The sequence below is a fragment of the Eurypyga helias genome, unplaced genomic scaffold (genome assembly GCF_000690775.1).
Source record: "Eurypyga helias isolate BGI_N326 unplaced genomic scaffold, ASM69077v1 scaffold10717, whole genome shotgun sequence".
NCBI lineage: Eukaryota > Metazoa > Chordata > Aves > Eurypygiformes > Eurypygidae > Eurypyga > Eurypyga helias.
In genome coordinates this window covers 1-19015 of record NW_010261095.1, presented here as the reverse complement: position 1 = coordinate 19015, position 19015 = coordinate 1, and the positions used below count along the sequence as shown (strand labels likewise).

Below are 19015 nucleotides of genomic sequence, written 5' to 3'. Positions count from 1 at the left end.
TTTTACAATAGTCCAAGTCACATTTGGTAACTAACAGGATTGCATTCAGAGTCAGCTTGATTTTCAAATACTGACCACTCCTGCTGCTGAAGTGAATAATTCCATTTTGTTTTAATCAATGACCTATGAAAAAGATATTCTTTTCTTTCAGTGACTCTAATCGTGTTATTGATACTTGTCCTTCCACCCTTTCAGAAATGATGTTTTTACCCTCTTCTCCAAAACATGACTGCATCATACAGTTAAGAGTCCTGCTGGAACAATGTCTCCACTGTATAAACATCTCACTTTAGCAAGCTGGAGAATACAATCCCTGTTCCCAAAACAGCAATTGTCCCACAGTAATAAAATGCATTACCAGCCAAGCCATAAAGACACGTGTAGAGGGTAATCTATCTTTTTCTCACTAAAGTACAAATGGAATCATGTGATTTCCTTCTTCTCAAACCAAGTTGCTCTTGCTCAATGAACTCCTAAACCAGAGACACAAGTTCCACTACCACAGGAACCACCGTAAATGCATGAACAGTGTCACAGCTGTCCAGTCTAAGGCCCTTTGCTGCGGTCGACCCAGCTCGACATGCAATGCAAGAAGATGAAGTCATCATAAAGGAAAGACTTAGCAACGCTGACAAGACACACATGTAAGACCAATTACATACAAAAACATGTACTAATAAATGCTGGTTACAGATTCTTTACAACTTGACCATCATAACTGATTCGGAGACAGAGTATGTGTAGTTGCACACAAGCGCTTCCTTGTTTTAAGGGATCAGAAAGACGAATTTTCTTCCTAAAATTTATCTCTAACATTTCGAAAAACTTTTATATATGAGTTGTGAAAACTAAATATTATACCAAAGGAACAAATATAAAAGTATTTGGGAGATATGCTTATTATATACTAAGCAATGAGACATGCAAAAATATTTCTATACCTGTAGTTATGCCTAGGCAAGTAAAACAGATCTGCTGCAGTAACAGTCTCTTCTTTTTCCTCATAGTGACTTCAACACGTAGTAGTTAAAACCAAATCCTTAGCAACAGCAGAAGATAGCCTAGTCCACCGAACACAGTTCAAAACTTGCACCCATAGATTCATTCCAACAATTAACTAACAAATTGGAAGGTGCCCTTTTTGTTTTATATCAACACAGCTGGTTCTGAGATGTTTATTTCATAATGCTTTTGTCTTTTTCTCCATCTACAAGTCTTGCAAACTCAAGCTACAGTACCAGAAAGCCAAATGAACTTTTTCCCACATTCCCCGAGTAATAAAGTTTCTTGGAGACAAAACATAATTTTGGTGATAACCACACAATCCATTAACTTTCAGTATGTTTGTACAGGTGCAGCTGACTGCAGTTTAGCAAACAGTTTTGCTGACGATGGTACAAGGGAAAGAAAATCTAAGTCACCATCTCTTTGCTAAGGTGTCTGTAGTGTCAGCGGGATGAAAACATAATGCCAATTTACGGTGATAACAAATGTTAGTAGTTACAGTGAACAGTACTGCCCAGCTTTTACTCAACTAAAGCTCAGATACGCCACGGTGTGTGTGCATGTGCACATGTGCGTGTAAACAGCTACTGGAACACAACTTTAGTTAGGTAATAACCACCTACTCTCAAAATCCATGGTAAAAATCTGTATAAGTAACTTAGTGGAATATTCAATTTATAAACAGAATTTCCAACGTAATTTCTCCAACATCTCATTACAAGCAAAATATCCATTTAATGTACAGGTTAGTGTATGCAGCACTTAAATCATCGTGTCTGTGCTAAAGGCGAAACGTGAATAAACAACATGGTCTTTAGGTATTGCACATTCTGTACCAAATTTCTAGTTTCTTGCTACTCACCTTTTTGAATCATGTAGTGCAAAATTTGTTCAATTAATGATGTCACATAGCTGACATCTTGTAAAACAGGCAAATATGTATTCTCAGATGAAAATACCTCAAGCATTCTCATAGGAAGTGCAACATTCAGACTGTCATCTTTGCAATTTTGCAATAATCTGTAAATTAAATGAAATCAAAATTATTTTACAAGATACTTCTTATTTCACCACAGGCATATGCACACTGGTTTAAAAATACAACTACAAACTTTCCACATTCACCTTATAATGACTTATTTCTACTTGCTTTTCAAGTGTTCCCAGTAGTTTAACTACATCTTTTTGTTGGCACCTTTATAAGAGTAATTCCTGATTTCAGGGTTTCTATGAATACGACACTCTCTCTTTAAATCCTACTAAATTCTTGTTTTCAGTGACTTGACAGTTTGGAGGTCTACTGTATGAACTGGAAGAGAAGCATAGAATAACACATGTTTTTCCAACATGTATTACTACACATATTAAAAATGAAGTCATGAAGGCCCCAGAGCACTATGGGCTGGGAACAAATGCTGGCGAACGTCAGATGTGTAACTAAAACAATATGCCCTTGATTGCAGTCTGAAATATTAAAAATACTACCATCCCCATCATTTTAGCAAATTGCTTATGAAACAACTACCAGTAATAACAGAAATGGTGAAGATTAAGAGTCTCTTTAGAATTAAAGGGATTTGTTAGTAGGACATGTATATAGGCATAGTTGCCCGAACAATGTGCTTTCTTCCCCAGACATTCAAAAAGATGGGACCTATCAGCAAAAATTATTTTGACACCACAGCTAAGACATTTCACTAAACAGAAAAAAAGATACTCTGACAACAAGACCTTTCTTGCAGATGTAGCTGCAATCAAACTACCACTTTTTGCTACGACATTACACGGTCTCCTTTTTTTCCACAGCATCAAAAGTTAAAGCTTCTCATAAATCTGAACTTATCCCAGCAAAACGCTCTTTTGGCTACCTGTCCCACTGCCTGCTTTCTGGGCTTTTGAGAAAAAAAAAATGAAGTAGCTCAGAAAGCAAGCAGAGACACCCATCATCAGGCTGGCAAGGTAATGTTACGAAGAGCTTCTTCCTCCATTGGTTCTATATGGATAGGCAGGGACAGCTCATCCACTCCTTTGTTTCCCCACATCACCCAATCAGGGAGAGTGGGAACACCAACAGAGCTGCATTTACACAACCACACTTTCAACTGTAGTGAAAATGTACAATTCAAGTCAGTGACACCACAGCTGTGCTCCACTGTACACAGACTTTGAAGCCCACCACTCAAGCCTTCTTTAGTATCAGGTGTCACTACATTACACACACAGTATACACAACTGTAAGAACACAAGGTTCAGTGACTTGAATGAAACAATTTTCTAGAAAAGCCTCAACACTAAAAGGAAAAAAAAAAACACCACCCACCACTGTTATAAAGCACAAGAGAGTGCAACTAGTTCCTATTACTGATAAGACCAAATACACTGTTTTCTAAAACTAGGCTTTAGCTGCCAGCTATTCAAGTGGCCTTGATAGATATACCTTCCTGTGACCCTCCCACTACAAATAATAAATGTACTGCTGAAGCCAGTAATGTAACTGCTTAACATGCCTTGAATTCCAAATGAAGGGTGAAGAAAGGCATCTTAAATAATATCAGTTTTAAAACAAAACATATCCGAAGCATAACCTTGGAACATTTAACTCAAATACCTTCTAATCACTATCAGTTCCCAAGAAAACCTTCTGGTTTCCACAGGACCGATAATTATATTGTTATATGCGAACTGTTGAGAACATACTTAAGCCTATCCCTAGGCAGGGTATCCCTTAAGCACATGCTGAACTTGAAAGCCAACAGAGCTTAAGAACACTCCATTGTTCTTACATAGGAACAAGTATCCTTACCATGGCCTACATATATATTTAATGTAAACAGTCCTTTCTGTAAAATAGATTTACATTTAATATTTCACCTGCTGCAAAAAGAAACAAGTGCCCCATATAACTTCTGAACATTTTTGGACAGTAGCATGTAGAAAAGGAGAGTTTACCTGCAACACAGCCCCAACAGTCTTTTTATTTGGAATAAGCAAGTAAGTCTGTCCGGACCATCCAATTGCTTGACAAACTGAGAACTCTGTTTAATTAAATTCTGACACATCCAGACCTGGGAAAAGATATGCACAAATTCACTGTTTGTAACAACAAGCTGTATTATTTATGGCAACGCAGTAATGTTTCCATCCTGTTTTGGATACCTCTGGAGGACTTAAAAAGCACAAAGTAAGACAACAGTGTTCAGCTAAGGAAAAAAAAAAATTGTTACACAACAAACTACACAACAGCTAGTGCTAAAATTTCAAAGTTAAGACTGAATTAGACTTATAAATAACTTTAGCCTTGCAAAAATTTATGTTGATTTTTTTCTTGTTAAACAGACATAATTCTGTAATAGCCATTATTAATACCTGTCATAAATCATAGTTACTCGTACATTTGGGAAGTTTGCAGTGACTCTGTAATTGATAAGCCAGCATTATTGACCAGTGAGGGAGGAAAAAATAATCCCAAACACCTTATGAATGATTGGAGTGCTAAGTGGAAACCAGTGTATTAAAATTAAATTTTTTAACAAGTATATTATTTTTAATAAATTACCATGAACAATATGCACAGGCTTCATTCCATGGATGAAATGGAATGGTGTGCATGTGAGTGTGCATATATAAAATGTGATTTTAAGTTATTCTGTCTAAATAAAAAACAGTAGAGTACAGGAGAATGTAAGCCAGCAAACACCAGAATTCTTAAGTGAATTCACCTAAGTGCTCAAAGCCTTTTTTGCATCCCTCAAAATCTTCTAAGTGAAAGAATACTTCAAAAGTGCATCAAATATTAAGTACTACATATCACAATATGTAACAGTACTCACCAAACGCTTAGAATCCTCATTCTGTCTATAGAAAAAGAGTAACTGACGAACTAAAAGGGTCAAATTAGCTCCATTAGCAGTGGAAAAGGTTCCTCCAGACTGGGCCAAATTAGCACAGCGATCAAATTCACTTCTTTGGATAGAGTACTTAAAAAAAAAAAAAAAGCAACAATATATCAATAATGGATATGGGTTGAAACAGAGATGCAAAATTTTTAAAATCCCATTTCAGTTTCCCATCCAAAGTAGTAAAATGAATACAACACACTTGTTAAGAGATCAAAATATACATACAGCATCATAAAGCCATAATTGCTTTCTGTAATTCAAAGATTTGCAGATTCACAGAGTGGTAGGGGTTGGCAGGAGATCATTGAGTCCAAGCCCCCTGCCAGAGCAGGATCACCTAGAGCAATCACACAGGAACAAGTCCAGGCGGCTTTTGAAAGTCTCCAGGGAAGGAGAGTCCACCACCTCTCTGGGCAGCCTGTTCCAGGGCTCTGTCACCCTCACAGGGAAGAAATGTTTCCTCATGTTTGGGTTGAACTTTCTGTTTTCCAGTTTATGGCCATTGACCCCAGTCCTGTCACTGGATACCACTGAGAAGAGCCTGGCCCCATCTTCCTTACAGCCCCCCTTTAGATACTGATAAGCAGTGGTAAGATCCCACTCAGCCTCCTCTTCTCCAAGCTGAACAGACCCAGCTCTCTCAGCCTTTCCTCATACGGAAGGTGCTCCAGGCCCTTCATCATCTTAGTGGCCCTGCGCTGGACCCTCTCCAGCAGTTCCTTGTCCTTCTTGAGCTGAGGAGCCCAGAACTGGTACAGAGTACACATTGCAACAAATTTGTTGCTTTTCAAATAAAGAACATCACATCGAACATTTTCCTCTAGTTTAATCAATAAATATTAGAAAATTTAAACAGATACAACTCTTTGAGTATCATTTATCCAACAGCAACTTAGAACATTTTTTTGACTCGCACTACCACCTTAGTCATACTGGCAAAAAAGCTCCACTGGTGTGTGAAAGCTGCTGATACCAAACTTTTCATAGGCTTTGTCAGCTCAAAAAACCATCGCGTAATCTCCCTGGAGCCCACTGTCACACAAATGCTCTGCGGAATAAACGTCCATCTACTAAAATATTGAGGCTCAAATGAAAATGACAAGAGGGGAAAACCCCTTGCGTTTTATGGGCACTCACAATACTCAGAAAGGTGAAGATTTTTTCAATGGAATTATTTATTACTAGAAAGTCTTGTTTTCAGCAGAACTGTTTTACATCATTGTAAATAAGTAGGTCCTTACTTGATGTTTTCTGTCTCTGTACCCTCTTACAAATGACTGGATTATTATTGCATTTTTCAGCCTCCGCCTTTCTTCCTGTAAAGCAAAGCACGAAAATCAAACTCAATGTTGTGGAACTGACTCTTAATTTTTACAATTTTATCAAATATATTTGTATTCAAAAGGATTTTTTTTAAATGAAAATTAAGCATTAATCATGAGTAAAATAAAGTGTTTGAAGGTTTGCATCTGATACACATATATCGGTGAGAAAGCTTTTTATGTTTTTGATTGTGAATTTACCATTAAGATATTGTAAAAGAATTTTTAATACTCAATAAGTATGTAATACTACAGAAATCAAAAGAAACACATTTGTATTTTATTAGACAAAGTCTTAAAACGCTGAATTCAAATTCAATTACACCATTCCTCTTTCTGCATAGAAGAGCTAACACTGAAGAACTGCTTGTTTTCATTCAAATAATATACCAGTATTATGAGCCTGGTGCAGCTTGTAGGGAAAAAAATATAAACTACAAAAAAAAAATTTATTTGGAGATAATATTGCTGTCAAAAGGAAAATGAGGCTTAATGCTTGAAGCCCAGGAGCACAATAAGGAAATTAATAAAAATTCTTGCTCTCTCCTTCAAACCAGACATAAAGTGAGTCATTTTATGTAGTAGCTAGAAAGAGCAGTTAAAATCATCCCTTTACTACAGCTCGCTCACTTTCTGAGGAACTGAAAGCCTTCTTGCTTCAGGTACCATGGAAAGATCACTCATAAGTCCCCTGACTACACCCCCAGCACATCCCATCACAGTAAACATCTAAGGGAAGTGGCTACTTTAATTTGGTTTCTAATAATGTCCACACAGTTTCTTAGGGCATGAAAGAGGGAAGTGAATCAAGCAGTTGATCATGAACCTAGAGTTACACAGCAGTGGTTGAGGAAGGGAAAATAGGAAGATCAGAGAGCAAAAATCAGAGAAGCCTGCTTTGAGAAGAGAAATTTTAACCTATTCAATCCTTGAACTACGAGTCCATAATTCTGAAGCCACCAAACAAAACGCCAAAAATATTTTTCAAGTTTATGTGACCTTTCCCACATGTATTTGAATGAAATCTATGAACTCGAAAAACAATTATTTCTAATTTATTTTGCCATAAAGACACAGCCAACTTCAGAGTGTAACCTGAACTGACCGGAGAAACACCAGATGAATTTGCTATCAGATGCCTATTCTGGTTTTCTTACAAACCCCCGGTTCCTAAAGGAATTTCTCTGAATATGCATATACTTGAAAGACACTAATTACCTCTAGAGTGTGGACCAAAATTAAAATTTTGATAGGCCAAAGCATATTTTTCTCTCCAAAATATCTAACAGTAAAAGCACACAGCATGGGGGCAAGCAGGAGAGAGTTTCAATTAGAGAGAGGCATTGTCTCTTCATAATCAGAATGCAATGCCTGAATAAAAAGTAAGCACGTTCTCCTTTTCTCTAGATACAGGTTTTATTCTAGAATACATAATAGTCAATTAGTGACCCATAATTGCAAAGGTTTTAAGTCTGAGGTCACTGCTAAGATTCTGCTACAGGCATTTTTTTAAAAGCCATAACTGATTTTATTCTCAGAGGTGCCATTCATTTTGTGACAATCTGATACGTGCCACAGAAAACCGTCGCAAGTACGTGTGCACATACACAGATACGTGACTGCATCAGCCACGCAGCAGACAGGATTAAGGAACTCAGTGGGTTATTTTGATGTATGGCAAAAGGTTTATGAAGCGAGAAGAAAATCTTTCTGCTTATGTCGGTAAGGACTCACTGATCATAAATGTGATTCATAACACAGCATTCTGAACTATCTGGTGAAACCCCAGTAACTTCATACTTAAACTTGGTCTGTAATTATACATCCAGGTTGGAAAGAAAAAAAGCAGTAATTATCTTCAGAAACAGAGGAGCCACTGCAGAACCTGTATTTAATCTCACAAAGGTCAAATACATCTCTAAGGACCAAACAGCTGTTTTCTTGATTAGCTTGAAAACTACATAGTTACACTTTTAAAATCATTTTTAAGACCAAAATTGTTTCTACTCATATCAGAGAGGAAAAAAAATGTGTATATATATACTTTAATTCTACATTACTAAATTTTGTTTTCATATTGTCACTTATATTATTCTTTTTAAAATGGTATTTTTTTCTTTCAATGCTTATTCCAGATTGAATTACCCATGGCAGTAAACTTCCATCTCAAGCCAAGTACTAAGATATCCTCAAGTCTCACACATCAGCCTCACCACTGCTTCTCATTGCTCCTCAATTATCAGGTGATTTCAAAGCACTTTAGATGCATTCAAATATGGTAATTTTGATTCTACCTCCACAAAACCGAGGCACACACTGAGGAAGTGAATTCCTGAAGGAAACCATAGCCAAACCAGGAGCAGAAGACAATCTGCCGAGACTAACCTGTAGTAATAGACTATGAACAAGGCAAAAAAAATGCAATTTACTATCCAATACCCATCTTTTCTCAACAAAAATTAGATCCAATGAGCACCAAAATTAAAGGAAAAAATCCCTTTGCACCCAGTTCATGCTTAACTACCTTCTTTTGAGATGAAAATCACTTCTGGGAAGTATCTTAAAAGCAGTCAGTTTGTAGTAAGCTGGAAGACTATGTGGAACTTGCAAACTGAAAACACCCCTGGGTAAGTACAACTGCAGGAGAATAAAGTACTTTGGACTGCAAATGTTACTACATCAAAGAAAACTCCAGTGTGCATGCAAACGCTTACAGTCTACTTTACCTCTCGTTTTCTCCTCTCTTCCTGAGTACGATGCAGGAGAGAAGCCTTTTCTTCCTAAAAAGCACAAATAAAGATACAATTGCATTTTCATTCAAACACAAGACTCAAATGTGTTCATATTTAATCTAGTCTTCACTTTGGGGATCGTCCATTATGTGTAGTACACCAAACACTGGAGAAAACGAAGGGATTATCATTTTCTGCTGTTACAAATGCATGCAATGCAGCCCTCTCAAAAGCACAGTGACAAGGGAAGCTATGTAAAAAGAAAAGCAATGGGCAAACAGCAGCAAACTGTACTGATCCCTGTCCAGGTTTGTGTTCTCACCATCCCAACAATCTAGGTAAACACCACCCCTTTACAAATGGGGGAGCTGAAACGTAACAGGTTCCCAACCCACATGTAGTACCACATGTTTATGGAGCATTTTCCTTGCTCGGAGCGTACTAAGTCAGTGGCCCAGGTGCATACAGCAAGTTGTGGCACGTTTGAAGTAATCACATACCATTGTCCCAAAGTCTCATGCTTTTGCCTGACTTGCAAAAAGCATCAAGCTCTTATATTTACTTATCCTTTTCATCAAAACTTGTCCGGAAAAATATGTCAAAACAGCCACATTATCTAAATGGTAGGAATTTGTCTTCTAAAATTTTGAACTCTTCACCCAAAGTAAGGCTACAAACCAAAACTTTCAGGAAGTGGTCTCTCCAATAGAGAAAAAGAAAAGAACAGATACTTATTCACAAGGCCTCTGAGGCCATTACAACAGAAAACCTGGGCATTAGATTTTAAAGCACAATCTGAAATCAGTACACACATTACAAAATATAAACAAAGCTTTATTTGCAAGATGGATGGTTCTGTGGCATTTCCAAGGAAATATACAAATTAATTCATTTTTGATGAATATTCAGCTCCCACTGCAGACAATGAGAGTTGAAAGCACCCTGGTACCTCCCCAAATCCAGTCTAAAACAGACAAGATTTAAGGAAACAGACAAGATTTTTTGTTTCTACTACACATATAAAAACTCTTTTTTTCTCAGTCAAGCTGAAAATGTACTGTACCTAAATACATGAAAATGAATTTGAAGTTGGCAAACAAATGTTTATGAAATACTTACCCACATCTAAAACAACTGTTCTGAATATTTGCAATGTCTATACACAGATACAAAAACTGAGGACAAAACTCTTCTGCGGGTTTTTTTTTTTTGGACACAGAAGAATACAGGGGAAGTAAGGTCATGATTCTCCTGGTTTCATTACCACAGAAAATACTTTAACACAGACCACCAAGAGAGAATGAAAAAAGAAAAACACAGATGCAAAATGGGAATGTAAAACTGGGTTTGTATTTCATATCATTTACTGGAGCAAGCTTAAAGAAAAAAAATATCCCACAAGAAGGTTAACCATCTTTTCCTCTAAAGACAGTATTTATGGCCAAAGACACCACTAACTACAGCTATTGCCCTCTAAAGACAGGGGTTATTCCATGTGTTAAACACAGTATAAACAAATCATAACATAATCTATACATAAGACGACGTATCTCCACTCAAGCAGTAGGAAAGGCTCCAGGTCTGCTTGGTAACATGAGGCAAGAGGTTCTGACCTCACACACAAAAGACAAAATAATGTACTAAATTAAGAAATAACCAATAGATGGCTTAAAGTTTCAGGACTCTCTTAAAATTTATTACTTCTTTTTCAACAGCTGATAGCCAATGCATTAAAGTTAGTAAAACGTTCCCATTTAAAAGTGATCAGCGTCATCTCTTCAATGTGCTTGGAGAGTTTCATTCCGTGGGCAGCACCATGTAGAGAGCATTTCTGCTTAGAAGTAATGTTGCTGAATTTGCCCTCACCCTTCAGGGCAGACTGAAAGAAAAAGCAAAGGAATGTACAGAAAAGGGAAGGCAAATTGCTACATTTAAGTGGAAAAGAGAATGGTACCCAAAAAAAACCCCAAACACAGTAAATGCAAGGGATTAGTAGATAAAGGAAAATAAATTGCCAGGGAGCTTATCAGAAACATAATTTTAAGTATTTGAAGAGGGGGTGGGATATAAGAGGGGAACATATCTTCACATTATCACCAGCTTTGCACTGATCAGGAACCAGGTCTCTGAAGCAAGGCCTTTTTAAACCAATCCACTTTTAAGAACATAACAAAACTTTAAGCTTTCAGTCAATGTCAGATATTGAGTATTCGTAAAGAAAAACACCAACTTGTTAAAGTACAAATTAAATACAATAGAGGAACTGTCTTTAGGCAGTGAATAAAATATTCAGCTAAGTACATACCACCTTTAAAAAAATTACTACAGGTCAAGTAATACTGTTGTTCTTGTTCACCAGACACACACAAATCAGAAACGAATGGAACCATAAGCACGGTAACAAATATATTTAAATTAAATGCAAGAAAAATGTATCTCAGAGTTATTCAATGCAACTGGAATGCACTGTCTCTTCAGAAATTAAAAAGTAGCAGTAAATATGCAATAAAAAATAAACCTGCTGTGGGAAGGAGATTAAAATAATTATGAAATAATCCTCCTCTTTGCCTACAAAGGGCCTTCTAACAACATTATTTCTTAAGGACAGTTAACTGCATAGTCATCTCCGAAATGCCCCCTGACTTACCTCTTAATCACCAGAACAGTGAAAAAGAGCTTGCTCAGTGGCTGGTTGTGAATGACAAAGGCACTACTGTAAGTGATGTACATTTGACAGCCTCCATCTATATGGTCACATGACTGCTGACAACTACAGCCACTGCTCCACCACCTCTTCCTGCCCGCACAGCCCATAGTGATCACATCGGCTGACAGTGACTTCCAAAGATCACACCTAGCTCATTCCTACTCTCTATCTCCCTTGCCTCACTTCTGTGATGGTCATGCTATCTTCTTCCTTCACCTGCCAGACAGGCAGACATGAGGTATCAAGTCTACCTGTCAAGGGAGGCAGGCAGACATTTCACAGAATGGTTTGGGTGGGAAGGGACCTTAAAGACCATCTAGTTCCAACTCCCCTGCCATGGGCAGGGACACCTTCCACTAGACCAGGTTGCTCCAAGCCTCATCCAGCCTGGCCTTGAAGACATCCAGGGATGGGGCACCCACAAGTTCTCTGGGCAACCTGTTCCAGTGCTTCACCACCCTCTCCGTGAAGAATTTTTTCCTGATCTAAAGCTAAGTGCTTTCAACTCAAACCTGTTACCCGTTACACATACCCATACCCCCACTTTAGTGGGAATGAAGCACTAGCTTGTCTTGATTCCTTCAACCTTAACCGAAAAAGAGCAAAAAGCCATTTACTGAACCAAACCCCCAACATTTTGTGTGATATAGTCTTCTTCCTTCAGGAGCTAGACCTCCGAAGCACAGGTCAGGGAATACATTGCCCATGTGTTTCATGCCACGTGTAGTACAGCAGACGATACTGGTAAAGCCAACGAACCTCAGGCTCTAGCGCACCAGCTGCACGACCTCGAACAGCCCGATGTGGGAAGTTTTCTTCACCAAATGTGAGGCACGACACAAAGAAGCAAGTAAAGAAACAGTATGTAACAGCAAAACACAATGTGACAAGGATGATGACTCAAAGTGTAAGAGAGTAGGGGGAAGAGGTGAAAACAAGGAAGCAGATGGTGGACAGTATACAGAAAGGAAAGCTTGTGACTACCATCAAATAAATGTTAGGTATTATGCAAAATGTTAATTTATACATCAGCATAAAACTGCTGTGTACCATCACAGCAAAGTTCAAAGTTGCAGCATTGCTGTTAACAGCCCAGCTGATGAGAACAGCCGCATCCAGCAGTGTAACAATGCCAATGTCAGAGCTTCAAACTCCACTTAAATATGTAATTTTTAAAAAAATTAAAACTGCTTTCTTGTCCTCGTTTTGCTGAAATATGCTATTTTGTTGCAAAAGTATGTCTACACAACTCCTAGCCTTTACATATCCTAGACAAAGCCTGAGTAACAAATACAATGATTACAATTCTTTTTGTCCTGCGTTTTAATACCTTACATTGAGAGTGATAATAAACTTTTAGCCCTCTTGGCTCAAAATTCAGCTTCAGAGAAAAAAAAAAAAGTCTAAAAAATAATTGTTTTCAAATACTTGTAGTATTTGTTGACTCTTAAAGTCTGAGATTGAACACTCCTGGTCAGTCATATTAATTAAGCTATCTTAGCTCCACACAAGTAAATTTAAAACCTAAATATGCTAGATGCCATGTGAAACTGAGTAATTATTTTTGGGTACTGTCTGAACAGTGAGCACATTTTAAAAAATAAGAAAGAACCATTGATGCAAAAGATTAAATGTTATTAATAAATGTTTGAGATTTGTTTTTAAAAACAGGGGTTTATTTTCCTTTGTCAGTTAAGAATTCTATTTTATGTAACATTACAATAGATCATGGAAAGTCCAAGGCATGACTCTTGGGAAATTTTCATGGAAAAACATATAAGCACTTCATCTTTTAACTTCCGGGGACAATTATAAAATCTTGTATGGTTTTTATCTACAAAACCATGGAACTTGCATCTTTTTTCTTTCCTTAAAATGAGAAACATGACTTTATAGCTGAATTTAGTTTGAACCACAAAAAAATCAGTAACTCCCAAAGCAAAAGAAGTGACCTAAGCAATTACATAATTAGTATAGATAGTAAGTTCAGCAAATACAAGGAAGACTTTGTAGTATTCATTTGTAGACATCAAAGGTGGACACTGGGAGACATCCCCCTCCAAAGCGGTACGCAACGATGTTTCTAGTTCCCAACATTTTTAGACAAGATAAACTCCAGTTCCACTGGGGGTTTTTTTCTGAATATTAAAAGAAAATAGCATTTTAAAAGACTTACAATGTCTTGAACTGAACCTAGACAACCTGTATTTCAATGGACACACAGCTCAGCCAGCCTGAGTAAAACATGTTCAGCAGCTTGAAAAATTCTGCTTTAAACCAGTTTGTGACTCTTCAAACCTCTGATTATTTACATCATGATCAATTTTATACGTAGAAAAGACCATCTTCCAGAAGAAGGTGTTCTAAAGTACTTAAAATAGGCCCAGAAAGATGCATTTGGCCAGGGAGAGCCTGGCTTCACCGAAATCGATGTCACAGTGCTTGCTAGAAAACACCTCAGCACTTTAGCTCAAATGTTTCCACAGAACACAGGGAGTATCTAGAGCCACGTTTATCACGGTAGCTGCAAAGCCACACACAGTGGAACCAGGACATGACTATTTTCTCTTTTCTGGAGAAAGAAAATAGCACATAACTGAAAATAACAGTGTAATCACTGCTGTCAGCTAACTACAACTCCATTATTTGTAGCTTCCTTTCAATGAACAGAATTTTAAACGTCAATGAGGGAAAAAAAAATCCACAAGAATTTAGTATGCATTAATTATACAGATTCCTACTTACAGTCATTATTTTACAGCATGATGGTCTTTCCACACCACAGATCTGATATCCAAACAGTATTTGAAGATCTGGGCTTTTACATTTCAGTGTTGTGGACAAAACACAGAATGAAGTTATCTACTACCACAAGGACACTTGCATGTGCCTTATGGGAAGGGAGCAAAGCACTGCAAGTCTTTCTCACCATTCCAAACCAAATTGTAAATTTGTAATTGTAATCTAGAAATCCTGTGCTATAAATCCCTAGCAGCATTTCGTATCAGTTGTGACCTGGTGTAGGTTCAAATAAGATATAATAAAACTTATATAAAACATGTAATACTTCCTACCTGAAATTATCTACAACTTTCCTCAATCAGTAAGAGAAACAAACACTGTTCTTCAAATGTCCCATCATTGCTTAAATCCAACTTACATCTATCCCCATAAACAATGCCAACCTGTGCAGATCTCTCCATACAGTGCTACTCTTACAGCCCACTGTTTCTAAATCATTGATTTTTATTCCACAAGAAGTTATTTCATGAGCAGAATACATGACAGCAAAGAGCAAACAAGGTACTTCTGCAGTTCTACCTCTGCACCTGAGCTGAGAGTGAGGGAGGGAAACATACAGATTCTTTAAAAAGTCCATATAAAAAGATATGAAGAAACTTCTTAAAATACAGATGGAGTCATCACTATTTGTTCATTATTAATTTTCCATGTCTTCCACAAAAACAAAACCCAAACAGAAACTCAGTGAAGTTGGTTTCAGTTTCACTTTCGTCTATGTATTACATATCTGTAATCTGTATTACAAATTCCTGAAAATGAAGATTTTTTAAAAAATCCCATATTGTGTTATAATTTTAAAATACTCTATTTTACTTGGGATTTTTAAAAGCATGCATTAGATATCTCAAGTGATACTGTAAATTTGCCTTCATATTTTTTAACCCTTTTTTCCGGTTAAAAGGCTTACAAGATATCATAAATACATTTCACAACGTAAACGAGTAACGTGGAGCTACAGAGCCCCTCGTACCTCTCAGCACAGGCATGGGGATCCCCTGCATGAATGTACTGAACGACTAGTACCTTGTTTTTTTCTTAATGCTGGTAAAATCAATAAAGGAACTCTAGGCCTGATCTTACCAAAACAAGCTGACACAGTTAAACAGATTCGGCAGTGTGTCACCAAGAGTCCAGCCTCATGATAAAATTAGTTAAAGCTGCCACCAGAAGGCATGGTGACACTCCACTCTGAAGAAATATGTTCCCTCTAGGGGACACAAAGGGTGGGCAGGGAACTACCCAGGTGAGGAACCATCTTGTGCCAGTCCACTGCACAGACTGGGCTGGCTCCTTCCGGACTGCACCCCAAACCAACTCTTCAGACACACCTCTTTTCAGGCCTGACACATCACAGAAATTCTGCAGCCTCAGCCTTTTAGGCAACAATTGCTGTCCTGTACAAAGAGTCCATCAGTAATTCAAGATGTTCTCATACTGAACTCCAATAACAGTGCTCATTTTTGAAGGCTATTTGACTTCAGAAGTAAAAAAAAAAAGTTTTGCCAGTTATAATTAAAACTAAATCTGAAAATAACTTTTGAAGAACCTCATAAAGAAGGGAATCATATTTTTAAGGTGACAATAAGCACGCCCAAAAAAAAAAAAAAGGCACCACAAAAATTAACTTATCCACTGTAAATAAAACCAGTATATATAGCCTCAAACAAATGCACAGCTCATGCAAATAGTACAAATGAATAAGATTTTTGAGAGTAGACATGGAGAGTAAAAAGTCCAAACACTGACAACACACTCCACTTTACACTTATGTACAATGCAATATTAAAATACTACCATAATGTTCTGAAAGATCAGTCAAGAAGGATAGCCATTTAGAGAACATTCATTTTGGAATCAGGATTTTAACAAAAATAGGTGATACTTTTTTGGCAAATGTTTGGTTGAAGTGCCTCTCTACAGTATCTGCAATTCAGACCACCATAACACACATGAACATAAGATGTCAACGGTGTAAAAACAAACCAGAAGCACTCTGCTTTCATAATTCAAAAATGCCATCAGTATTAGTGGTGAGAAAGCACACTACCTTTCCAACTGCCATCATGCCACAAGTCCCCCATCATGTATTTCCATCGTTGTGTCTGCACTGATAGGACCCCTCACCAGGCCTAAGTAAACACTACCAACACCCGTGGCAATGTCAGGGTGTCAACGCATGTGACCTGTGACCAGCACGGTCACTGCTTGCAGCTGCAATTATATTAGCAAAACAACTACTCCAAAACAAACCATCGGCAAACCTGACTATCAGAAGGGTTGTATCCACATCAGGAAGACTGCTAGCGTCTTTAGCACTGACTAGCTCCTCAAACTGGAGTCCTGCTTTCATACTGGAAGAGTTTTGCTAATGTAGGTACACAGGTGCAACAACATTCAGGAAACTTCCTGAAACTGGGCCAAGAGTTATTCTTAGCACATGCATACAGCCTGCACCAGTATTTCTGAGATGTGCTTTATTCCACCAAAGGAATCAAAACAGGCAGTACTAAGCACCCAGCTAAGAGCATCACAGAGGTGCAGGGATGGAACTACACATTATCTTTCTAAAATTATACACATTTGAGAGGGCAAGGGGAGTTGTCAAAGCACTTTTTTTTTCCACCATGTGCACAGAAAGCTGAAACAGGTTACAAATCAGCCTCCTGTAGAACTGAAGCCTATAGGTATGAGAAACATGATCACAAGGAGTCTGTGACCTGAGATAATGAGAAGCCCAAGGAACCCACATAAACACTTGCTACACCAATCTCTGCTGGAGTACATTTACACAGAAGTTCAGTACATTACATCTGACAAAGTAATTCTTAGTATTGTTTAAGTAAGTTCTTTCATTAGTACTGTACATAGTTTCCAAAAATAAGCGGCTATTTCAAGGGCATTCTACAGTGTCCATATAACCAAAGCTGCAACTGACTGATTTGCATCGATGCAGCACAAGCACTTCAGTGCACCAATGCAAAATCGTGAAATCTGTGGACCAGACTGTACCAATCTGATCACGAACGTCAACCTCTGCATTGGACGGAATGAAGGTTATGTATCAATTTCGGCTTCCACTTCTTTCACCTTTTCATATTTGCCCCTGGAAATTTATAGACCTGGCTAACAATAAATTTGTCCCATATAATTAAAATAGACAGGATTCTGCTGAATTTTCATTAAGAATTCAGTAGGTATGAAAGAAGATACTATGACAGTTGTTTGCTTCCATAGAAGGAAGCATGTTCTGCAAATGACACTATTAGCAACTTAGTGCCAAAAGTTGCAAAGTACCTAAAGGGTACACGTGAGGACCAGGGCCTGTTCTGCCAATTCCTATTTCAACTGGGGAAAACATTGTATTTTTGACTCATGCAATGCCACTGTATGTAGTCCAATGAACTGAAATGTCTTAAGATAAACAGAAGATGACTTAGCACTCTGGTATTAATATCACATAGTATGGTATTTTAGTTCAGTTTCCTAACCGTACTGCCAACTCTTAAGTTTCAGAGAGCCAAACTTGCTTACAGCGCACAGTAACAAAAACTTAGACTTTTTTCAAATTCAAAAGACTCAAAAATACTAACAAAAACATTCAATAACTTCCTACACAATCACATCCAATGGTAACATGAGAAATCAAGTATTTCGGCAGTAAATTGAAGTGGCCCTTACAAAGCAGGCCACTTCTAAAGACTTTGTCCTTCCTTTCTCTCGTTCTTCGGCAGTTCCATGCCCTTCAGTGTCTGACTAAACATTTGACCACCCTGTCCAATCGAGATTTACATAAACCACTCCGCTCCTTTCCCATCGATAAACACAAGGAGATTCAATAGTCTGCTACAGCAGACAATTAACTGCTACTCACCCTGCACAGACAAATCGACTGGACTTAAACTTGGCAGAGGAAAGCCGAAAGCCAAACCTGTGACCCAGCACCCCTCGCTCACGTGGACGACGCTCCCCCAGCAACCTGCATTGATCTCGAGTTGTGTAAGGCTGTTCCCCCCCACCTCTCCTTTCCCTTTGGAGAGAAAGGACCAGAGGTCTCCGGTTCCTTCCCTCCTTCACCCCGGGAGACGAACACCCCGGGAGGTGCTGCCAGCCACAACAAACCGGATTGCTTGCAGGGAGGACGGGCGAAGGAGACATTTCCTCGCTTCCCACAATTCTTACTACACTACAAGCCTGGAGGGGGGTGTGTGGCCTGATTCGGGGGGAAAAAAAAAAAAACCAAAAACAGCACAGAGCGAGGGAGATCAGAGACAAACACATCGTCAGGAGGGGAGGGTTCTTCCCCTCTATTAAACCTTAGTCATAGCTGCCCCCATTTCTGAAGGCCCAGTGGTAAAATAACGATAGTACAAGTAGAGGCGGGGGCCGAGGGAGCGGACACAGACGCAAACGCGGGGACACACAGGCGCCGTTCCTTACCTTCCTACTCGCTCCTCCGAGGGACACCTTGGGCCTTGTTTTGAAATCCCCTTCAAAGCTAAACATCTTTACAGCTTATCCCATCTAGAGCGGGATCCGGCCCCCCGAGCT

At 38.3% G+C, this 19015-nt stretch overlaps 1 protein-coding gene across 1 annotated transcript in view; it reads right to left on the bottom strand.

Annotated features, from left to right (window-relative positions):
* Nucleotides 1-19011, bottom strand: part of UBE3C (ubiquitin protein ligase E3C) — a gene marked incomplete at its 3' end in the record, with an annotated part of 32440 nt that extends 13429 nt beyond the window's left edge. The window contains exons 1-6 of the mRNA XM_010155240.1: nucleotides 18905-19011; nucleotides 8953-9006; nucleotides 6146-6220; nucleotides 4836-4982; nucleotides 3955-4070; nucleotides 1868-2025 (exon numbers count right to left, since the gene is read on the bottom strand). Of these exons, the coding sequence (XP_010153542.1) occupies nucleotides 1868-2025; nucleotides 3955-4070; nucleotides 4836-4982; nucleotides 6146-6220; nucleotides 8953-9006; nucleotides 18905-18970 (616 nt within the window). The remainder of the gene's footprint in view (nucleotides 1-1867; nucleotides 2026-3954; nucleotides 4071-4835; nucleotides 4983-6145; nucleotides 6221-8952; nucleotides 9007-18904) is intronic.
* Nucleotides 19012-19015: the final 4 nt, after the last annotated feature.